Source organism: Crocuta crocuta, unplaced genomic scaffold (assembly GCF_008692635.1).
Source record: "Crocuta crocuta isolate KB4526 unplaced genomic scaffold, BGI_CrCroc_1.0 scaffold142, whole genome shotgun sequence".
In the NCBI taxonomy this organism is placed as follows: domain Eukaryota; kingdom Metazoa; phylum Chordata; class Mammalia; order Carnivora; family Hyaenidae; genus Crocuta; species Crocuta crocuta.
This window is the reverse complement of record NW_027528892.1, coordinates 2066861-2077661: the sequence shown is the minus strand read 5'-3', so window position 1 is coordinate 2077661 and position 10801 is coordinate 2066861. Positions and strand designations below refer to the sequence as shown.

Below are 10801 nucleotides of genomic sequence, written 5' to 3'. Positions count from 1 at the left end.
CCAGCTCAGAGCCTGGAGCCTATTTCAGAGTCTGTATCTCCCTCTCTCTCTGACCCTCCCCTGCTCACGCTGTCTCTCTCTCTCTCTCTCTCCTAGAAATAAATAAAAATATTTTAAAAAAATAAAATAAAATAAAATTCTATTAGTAATGTTCTATAGTATCTAGTGTAGTGGCTATATATAGTTTATATATATATATGTATTTTTTTGAGTCTTATGATAGTTTTTAGTGCTATTATAAAAAGAATTCTTAAAAATCCCATTTTCCAGTTGTTGCTAGTATGCAAAAATGTAAATTGATCTTTATATTTTCTATTTTATGATCTTGCTAGATTTATTTAGTAGGTGTTCTAGTAGTTGTATGTAGGTTTCTGAGATTTTTCTGCATAGACCATCATCTTCAAATACAGTTTATTTCTTCCTGTGTGATCTTACAGCTTCTTTTCCTTGACTTGGTGCAATAGCAAGGATTTCCTCTATAATGCTGAATAGAATTGCTAAGAGTAGATATACTTAGATTATTCTCAATCTTAAGGGAAAACCTATTCAGTCTTTCACCATTAAGTTCATGTTTCTTAGATGCCTTTATCAGTTTGAGGAAGTTTTATATTCCTGGTTTGTTAAGAATTATTATATGTAGATGTTAAATTTAGTCAAATACTTTTTTTTCTTTTCCTTTTTTTAAAAAATATTTATTTCTGAGAAAGACAGTGTGAGCAGGGGAGGGTCAGAGAGAGGAGGAGACACAGAATCTGAAACAGGCTCCAGGCTCTGAGCTTGCTGTCAGCACAGAGCCCAACATGGGGCTCAAACTCATGAACTGTGAGATCATGACTTGAGCCGAAGTCAGATGCCCAACTGATTGAGCCACCCAGATGCCCCAAATGTTTTTTCTACATCTATTGAAATGATAATAGAATTTTCCACCTTTAATCTATTAATGTAGTGAATTACATTGGATTTTACATATTAAGCCAACCTTGGATTCCTGGGATAAGCTCTGAGTGGTAATGATGATGCTTTCATATTTTTCTGGATTTGATCTGCAGTAATTTTATTAAAGGTTTCTATATTTATGTTCATTACTATATTGGTTTTATAAACCATAATAGGAATTTTGATTTTATTATAAATATGGTTTGAAACCACCGGAAAATCTTGAGCAGAATAGGTGATAGGGAATGGAAAGGTGGCAAATTAAGGCTTATGGCAGGTTAATAAATCAAGCAGTTTGATAGAAAATAACTTTTATGTGAAGGCATTTTAGCTTTGGGATCAATTAAAAATTTACATTTGGTTGAACTGTATCACATAGAAAACTACTGTTAAGAAGATTTTTTTTTTAGGCTACAAAAATGTAGCTACAGTTGCATGTACAACCTAAGGCAACTAACAGTACCCGATGTGTCTTTGGGTCTGGGGATTTTAGGAAGTTTCTTAGCCACATTAACATTATGAAATTGGCTTTTTAAAGATAATGCTTGGATGTAGGATGACCACCTAAGGCAAGAAAGAAAGGGTGTTTGGAGACTGTAATATTAATACAAATATAAAATGATCATTATTATAATCCTTAATTCTCTTAAATTCTCATTCTTTATAATCTCATACTTTTTTTAAGACTGCATCTTATAGTTATTAAATATCTGAACTTAAGTATTTTATTCACCAGTTTTTGTTTCAGGAGTTCTCTTCTAATGAACAAATACAAAAGACATTTGTTTTCTTGGTATCTTTTAGATTGGGAGTATGCATTTAAAAACAATGAATTTTCATCAAAGCAAGTTATTTATGAAGAATCATCCAAAGTACTGACAATGGGAAGAAGCCATCTTAGTTATAGCCTTGACTACCCCAGTTTGAGAGAAGACTGCAGATGTGAGGACTGGTTTAAGAACCACTTAGGCAGCCAGGAGGTACATTCTAGACAACTGATCAGCACTCATCAAGAAATCCTCACTGAAGATCAAAGTAATGAATATACTAAATCTTGGCAAACTTTCCATGAGGATTCAATATTTGATATAAAACAGGATTTTCCCACCAAAGAAAGAGTACATAAGCATGAGCCACAAAAGAGAAGCTACCGAAAAAAATCTGTTGAAATGAAACATAAGAAAGTCTATGTACAAAAGAAACTTTTGAAATGTAATGAATGTGAGAAAGTTTTCAACCAGAGCTCATCTCTTACTCTTCATCAGAGAATTCATACTGGAGAGAAACCCTATGCATGTGTTGAATGTGGGAAAGCCTTCAGCCAGAGTGCAAACCTAGCTCAACATAAGAGAATACATACTGGGGAGAAACCCTATGAATGTAAAGAATGTAGGAAAGCCTTCAGCCAGAATGCACACCTTGCTCAACATCAGAGAGTTCATACTGGAGAGAGACCTTATCAGTGTAAAGAATGTAAAAAAGCCTTCAGCCAGATTGCACACTTGGCTCAACATCAGAGAGTTCATACTGGAGAGAGACCTTTTGAATGTATTGAATGTGGAAAGGCCTTCAGTAATGGTTCATTTCTTGCTCAGCATCAGAGAATTCATACAGGAGAGAAACCTTATGTATGTAATGTGTGTGGGAAAGCCTTTAGCCATCGTGGATACCTAATAGTACATCAGAGAATTCATACTGGAGAGAGACCTTATGAATGTAAGGAATGTAGGAAAGCTTTCAGCCAATATGCCCACCTTGCTCAACATCAGAGAGTTCATACTGGAGAAAAGCCTTATGAATGTAAAGTATGCAGGAAAGCCTTCAGCCAGATTGCATACCTTGATCAACATCAGAGGGTTCATACTGGAGAGAAACCCTATGAGTGTATTGAATGTGGGAAGGCCTTTAGCAATAGTTCATCACTTGCACAACATCAGAGAAGTCATACTGGAGAAAAACCTTATATGTGCAAGGAATGTAGGAAAACATTTAGCCAGAATGCAGGCCTTGCTCAACATAAACGAATTCATACTGGAGAGAAACCTTATGAATGTAACATTTGTGGGAAAGCCTTTAGCTATAGTGGATCTCTTACTCTACATCAAAGAATTCATACAGGAGAGAGACCCTATGAATGTAAAGATTGTAGAAAATCTTTCAGGCAGCGTGCCCATCTTGCCCAGCATGAGAGAATTCATACCATGGAGTCATTCTTGACTCCTTCCTCTCCCTCACCCTCTATGTCCAGTCAGTTGCCAAGAACTGTAGGTTTTATCTCCTAAATATGCCTTGAATCAGACTCCCTTAATCCATTTCCATTCCATTATCTTTGTCCAATACACGGTAATCTATTTCATATGGACTATGGAAATAGCTTTCTGATTGGTCTCCCCATATTTACCATTTCCTTTGTCAGTTGCCTACATTGCAGTCAAACTTGTATTTGAAAAGTTTGATATCACTTCTCCTTCATTGGTACCCTTCATTGGTATCCCATAGTTCTTAGGTTAAAAGTCCACATTCCTCAGAATAGCCTATAAAACCCCCTGCTCCAGGTACCTTGTTCCATTATACTTTCCAAAGTACTATTTCATGTCAAAAACCCATCTAATTCTTTAGATAATTAAGAACTCATATTCCAGCATCAAACATCTGGATTCTAATCCTTGTTCTTCCATTTTGTAGCCACCTAGTTTTAGAGAAACACTTTGTCCTTTGTAAGGTTCAGTCTTATTTATATTATGGGAATAATAATGGTACTACCTCAGAACTTGATGGGAGGATTAAATGAGAATGCATGTAAATTGCTCAGAGTGCCTAGTATAACATAATCACTTAATAAACACTACTGTAAAATGATCATTTTACAAAGAAAACCTGATCATAGGATCATCTAAGAAAAGCAGCAGTTCACCACTTAAGAGATTAAAAATATTTTATTTTAGGAATAGTAGTCATTGTTCTAAAGTGGTTGATAAGGGCATCTAATACAGTAGCATTGGTGTTAAAAACCATGATGATATAGACTAAGATCTGACTTTGTTGTTAGGAAAAACGTCATTCGATATTCAGCAGTTCTAAGAAGCCAGATTTTAAAAATCACTAGTAATGAGTAGGTTTTACTAGGATATATTCAACATTTACATTTAGACAAAGGCAAAATAGANTCTGAGCTAACTGTCAGCACAGAGCCCGACCCAGGTTTGAATCCACAAACCGTGAGATCATGACCTAAGTCAAAGTCGGATGCTTAACTGACTGAGCCACCCAGGCGCCCCAAAATAGATTACTGTTTAAAAGACAAAAAGACCCATAACCAAAGAAGAATAAAAAATAAAATGGAAGTTTGATCCCTCTCCTAATTCCAGGTGGTTGAATTATATTAAATCTATGTCGTCTAGAACTGAAAAGGTGAAGCTAGCTCTCTACGTTGTAGTTCCAAAACTAGAGGGGGCAAGAAAAGTATAGATCGGTACACGTACCCTGGGGGCCACAAACATACTGGATTTGCTAGTCATCAAGTTTAAAATGAATACCCCCCAAAATAATACCTTTATGTGGGCATGTTTCCCAGTTCTCCACAGTTCAAACCACTTCTTCCTTTACATCTGACTTATTTTACAGTTTATAGTACTTCCTGACTCCTGGAGGCTTTGATTATGCAATCAATTCAGAACCAACTCACATAGGAATAAAAGTATGCAGAAAATGGATGAAAAGGAAGACTTGAATAGACACGTTATCCTGCAGGGGGAAGACTATTCTAGAGATGGCAGAGGCCCAAAATTAATTTACAGATTTGCTGTATCTAATAAAATCCCAAGAAGGTTTTAAGGCTTGACACACTGTGCATGTGAACATACACACATACACATTCATACAGGTAAATCTATAAATAAAGGTAATATGTCAGTGGCTTAACAGTAACATTGATTCTGCTCTCTACAAAACCAATTCCCTCATCCTTTTATCCAAATGTGAAAGTTATTAAATTTTTTTAATGGCTTTTATTTATTTCTGAGAGAGAGAGGGCATGAGCAGGGGAGAGTCAGAGAGGGAGACACAGAATCTGAAACAGGCTCCAGGCTCTGAGCTACCTGTCAGCACAGGGACTGATGCGGGGCTTGAACCCACGAACCGGGAGATCACGACCTGAGCCAACGTCAGACGCTTAACTGACTGAGCCACCCAGGCACCCACAAATGTGAAAGTTATTAGAGGATTGTAAACAGAGTGAAACAATCTTCATAAACAAGACGTGAGATCCAGAAGCCACACACACAGATTCCAGGTTTTACTGCATAAGAACTTTATTAAGCTTTTATATACTCAAAAGATAGTATAAACACAATTTTTAATATCAGTATTGAAGATGTTATAACATGAAATTCATATCCTTAACATAAAAGTGCTTCTACAGATCCCTTAGAAAATGACACTACTCCCATGAGCAAAGGATATAAAGAAGCAACAGGTGACTAGTGACAGAATCTCACTAGAAGAAGAAGACAAGTTAAACCAACAAACTACCCATTTGTCAATATCAGACTGATTAAAACATCTGCATTGCAAAAGCACAAAAAGGAGATACTTCTATGTGCTGATGTCAGGGAGTATGAATTTGTACAAATTTTCTGAAAGGTAACTTTGCAATATCAGAATTTTTACTGAGAGCATCAAAAATTTCTTTACAAATTTACGTTATTTCCTTGTCCCATTAAACAGACAAAACAATGATAAAGATACCAAACAGAAAAGAGGGTCATCAGTGGATGAGAAAGTTGAACAAATAGACAAAAGGGAAGAAAGTGTTCATTCATGAAATGTAGCAAAGGCCGATGCTATCTGAAATGTTTGAATGATAGGGATGTCAGTAATAGAAGCCACTCTACCCAAATGCTGTTTGTACAGAGCATCCCTAGAGAAGTTGAGGCTGCAAGCTGGCTTGTGTATAGAGGCTGGGGGTAATAAGAAACAATGACAAGACTGTTCAATGCTTTTCTATGTGGCAGTCAACATCTTCCTCACTTCACCCTCTATTCTATAAGTAAATTGAATAGGATTGTTCATACCATCCACAAAAATGAGTTTCAGTTAAAATAAAATCTTAAATGTAAAAAATGCTCTTAAAATTTAAAAACAAGCAACTCAAAGGAAGAAATTATTTGTAACATACAAAGGGGAAGATTTAAGGACATCTATAAATAAGTAAAAGACAACTATGCTAGTATAAAAATGGACAAAGTATAAGAATAGGAAAATCAGAAGAAATCGGGGTGGCCAATAAATGAGTCCCTGCTTAACTTCACTAGTATTGAAGTACAAATTTAAATAATGTCATATCAAAAAATGGCAGCTGTATGAAGAAATGACACCTTGCCACTCTGGAGGCAGTGAAGTTCTGTTTTTAATGTTCATTTATTTTTTTTATTTATTACAAATAGTTTATTGTCAAGTTGGTTTCCATATAACACCCAGTGCTCATCCCCACAAGTGCCCTCCTCCATGCCCATCTCCCCCCTCACCCCCCACACCCATCAGTACTCAGTTTGTTCTCAGCATTCAAGAGTCTCTCATGGTTTGAGGCAGTGAAGTTTTTAACATGTTCACTGTAGTCCCTTTGGAGGGCAGTATGGTTAGTACATGAAACACTGGAAAGAATCTAAATTTCCATGGGACTTGATAAGAAATACAAGCAGCAAATTTTGCAGATTTGCTCATTATATATTTTAAAAACATTTGCAATACATTTAAATTAAGTATGCAAATATCTAGAAAAGGTTCTGGAGAGACATGCCCAACGTAAGTGTTCCTTCTAGGGAGGAGACTGGGATTGGATATTCTGGTCAGGAGATTTTGTGTTACCTGCAGTATTTGAAGTTTTAAACAACAATGTAATAAATTTAAACTATGAAAAAGTGAATTTAGCATGAGAGTTGGCAGGTAAATTAAAACCTTTTTGGATTTTGTTGAATAGCTCATTGATTTGCCAACCTTTCCCAAGCATACAGAGATCCCAGTAACCCTTTTTTTAAGTAATCTCTACACCCAACTGACAACCCTGAGATCAAAAGAGTTTCATGTTCTACCAACAGCCAGCCAGATGCCCCAAGACCTATCATTCCTAAATGTTGAACAGTTAAGGATAATAATATGTGAAAACTATCAGCAATAATAAGGACCAAGAGACCAAACTAAACTTAACAATGGGGAAACTTATGTAATAATAGAAGAAAACAAAATTTATATTAGATTTGAACAGATAATATGGGAATCTATAAAAAAATTAGATAATATTGTACACCTGATTCCAATGTAACAATGTTTACTGGAATTAATTTTTTTAATTGTTTAAAGAAAAAAATAGTACAGAAAAAATATATAAACCAGAACTCCTAAGAATAAAAAAATGTTATTGCTGTAATAAACCTAATAGAAGTTTTGAAAGAAAATTTGGGAAACTTTCCAAGCTCATAAATATAAACAAAAAGGGACATTCAATTAATAGGAATTCCAGAAAAGTTTAGAGAGAAAAGATATCAAATAAATTAATGCAAACCTTTCTAAACTGAGAAAAGTTAAGAATGTTCAGCTTGGAATAGTTTCCCAAGTGTTGGGCTGAATTGGCAAAAATGATTCCAATGGGGAAAAATACATCCAGAAATATGCTTGTGAAATTTCAGAATACTGAAGATGAAACCGTCCTAAAAAGCTTTAAAAAATGTGAATGTCTCTAAAAAGAACATTCAAGATAGTACTAGCCTCCCCCCATTAGCAATATTAGATAATGCAGAATGTGCTGCACCTTCCAAGTTATGAGGTCAAACTAGTTTGAATCTAGAAGTCTATACCCAAACAACAATAAGCTGTGAGACCAAACACTGATATTCTGTATGTGCAGTTTGCTTCAGTTTCCTCTCCCTTATCCTTTATGAGAGTATTAAAGAATTAGCTTTAGCAAATTTTGGATGAAACAGGAAGGTAGCAGCAGGAAAGACTTCAATAAACAGATTTGACCTGGGAAAGTCATGCTGAGGATGACTAGGATGACTGTTCCACAACAATCAGACCGATTTACTGGTAGGCTAGAAATCCAGGAACTCAATGAAGAAAATCTTCAGGAAGTTTGGAATAGGTTACGTTAAATAAGTATGAAGTTGGAGGATTATAGCCATAGGGTGAAGAATAAAAGTTTATTCTTAGGAAGACAGAAAGGCAATTACTGGCTTTGGGAAAAACCATACCAGTTTCAGGTCTGAATATAAAGCAAGCCCCCATGAAATGGGTATGATTTTGGAAAACAGAATATGAAAAAAGAAAATCCATTTGACTGATATCAGGAAGAAACTCCTTTAAGTGCATACTGGGATCATAACATCGGACCTATAGGGGAAGAAATGTAATCTTCACACACAGCTTGGCTCCACCTCTTCAGAAAATATTTACACAGTGATAGTGATTGCTATTTTCTTTCCAACTTTACAATATATAGACAAATCACTTAAGTCTGTCTCTGCATGTACATAGGCCTACTTGTTGTCTAATCATGTAAAACGCAAAGTGTAGCTGACAGACTGGATGGTGGGAGGTTGACAGCAATAATGAGACTGAAGCAGCAAGGACGAAGGGCAATATTCTCATAGAGGGGATTCAAAAGATCTATCTAAAGTCAACAGAATAAGAACTATAGGTTACCTGGATTTCAAGGTAAAATACAACAGAGGAGCTAATATGTAATTCACTTGGGATGAGTTAAATTCTTATCTTTCATAAGAAGTATTACTAAAGAGTCTATAAAGCTGATAAATGGAGAAGCAGCAATTTAGGATTAGGATTCTGACAGAAACCTAATTCCAATTAGCTTAGAAAAAGGGCTTTTTAGTACCTGAAGTTGAAAGGTATAATGTGTATATGGTGTAGCTTCAGGCAAGTACTCAGACTCATCAGACATTAGTTGTTTCATTCTCTGGCAGGCACCTTCTTGGTGGGGGAAAAATGGCATCTTGGTATTGGACTTAAAAGGTCCTTGTAGCTTTTAATTTAAAAAGGAAAATGAGCTTCTTTCTCTTAGCCTCCATGTCAATCAGAGAAGAAAAACAGAATTTGTGAGTGTAGGCCGTGTGCCCATTCTGGACCAATCACTAGGTCCGTGGTATGGGATACTCTGGCCAGTCTGGGTCAAGTGCACGTGCCTCTGGTAGCAGGACTGGATCACTGGACTGACCAGTTCACAAAATTCCCATGGAATGGGGACAAGGTGAAAAGAGGTGGAGAATCATTTCCCATAAAGAAAAAAATCTGACCTGACAAGGACATTTATCAAATCACTATGTGTGTGAATATTCCAATCTTTTGCTGCAGAAAGAGTGTGTTTGGTGAGGCAGTAGTGCCTCAGACCCTGTAGCAAGGGTTAAATTTCTGTGGCGACCCCTTAGAACAATGTGACCCATAAAATGTAGTTATGGAGAAAAACAGCACATAAAACTATATAATGATTAATAAATGATTCATACAGCTCTAAGAAAATCCACACTGTAATATCTCTCTAGGAAAGTGGCTGATTTCTGACATGGGAGCCGGGAACGCCTGTCCTGTCCTGGGCGGAACGCTGCCTGCTTCTTTTGTGTCCACTTCTCCGCTTCCTCAGAGACCACGCGTTCAGATGAAACTTACTGATTATGCCTGATCTACCATAACGTACCTGCCTGACCAAGTTCTGTTTTTCTCATAAAATCATATTCTGATCACTAAAAACAATTGTGGCATTGATTAACTATCATATTCTCAATAAATATGGGACTGTGGAGTTGTTCGGGGGGACAGTCATTCTAAACTGTCGTCCCCTGCTCCCTTTCTCTTACAGCCGACTTGTTTGTGCCTAATTCTTCTCCCGTGCGCCGTAAAGGGAAGCGGCAAATTTCCATGGATGAAGTGGACTCAGTACATTGTGGCTTATAATCTAGCTATCTTGCCAGTAATCTTAAAATGGCTGCATGCTAGACAAGGCAGCCTCAACAGCAAGAGACCAGGGCTTGGGTGACTATTGGCTGAGTCTCATCTCTTGGACTATTCATGCCAGAAGACTTCAGGCCAAGTTCCCTTTAAAGCCCCCCAAAGAAGGCTTCCTTCACAGGTGTCAGAGAGACAGGCAACAGAAAGTGAAGCCGTTTAAAGGACAGCAGACCTGATCTACAAAGCGGGTTGCCTTCAAGTAAAGAAACTTCATTCCCCACCCCCAACCCTTCCACTGTGTCTATAGGAATGGTCAAGCGGTACATACCCTTAAGAAGGCAAATTCATACATATATATGAGGAGACTTTAAATGTACTTACTGACTTCTGAATATAAAGAAGTGGAACCAAAATGTGTCTATCCACTTCTTTCTGAAACCAAATTAAAGCAAGAATAAGAAACATATATGGGAGCCCATCTTTGATGAAGTGAAGAAATATCTGCAATTCTAAGCCTCAAAATACATAAGGAAATGCTGCTAAATGTGGTTAAGAATCCTGAGAGGAAACTGATACTGTATCAAAAGGTATAAAATTCTTCCAAAGCAATGTCCTATCTGGAAGGGCAAAAGAAAAGGGGTCTTGATTAGAACCAGTGTTACTTCGAAAAGTCTGACTTTAGAAGCCTCCCTAAACCGTTTACAGTTGCAGAATGGCAGGGTGAGTAGTTGAAAGGTTCAAGGAGGAAACACTTGGGTTTTGAAAAGGTAGCCTATCATATGACAGAGGGGAGAAACTGCCAATGATATGCAGGACTATAAGGTAAAGAAAGGCTAAATTCTTACTACTCAAAGTATGGGCTATGGACCAGAAGCATCACTTGATAATTTCTCAGAATTCCAGAATACTGGGC

General features: G+C 36.8%; 1 protein-coding gene across 5 annotated transcripts in view; it reads left to right on the top strand.

Moving 5' to 3' along the window:
- ZNF583 (zinc finger protein 583) overlaps positions 1 to 9796 on the top strand; it is a 23268-nt gene extending 13472 nt beyond the window's left edge. For 3 of the 5 annotated variants that reach the window (XM_077757009.1, XM_077757010.1, XM_077757008.1), the window contains one exon: positions 1741 to 4096. In XM_077757009.1, the coding sequence (XP_077613135.1) occupies positions 1741 to 3218 (1478 nt within the window). In that variant the 3' untranslated portion in view covers positions 3219 to 4096. Of the gene's footprint in view, positions 1 to 1740; positions 4097 to 4560; positions 6397 to 9485 lie in introns of those variants that run through there. The other 2 variants (XM_077757012.1, XM_077757011.1) reach the window with 2 other exon arrangements.
- The last annotated feature ends 1005 nt before the right edge of the window (positions 9797 to 10801 follow it).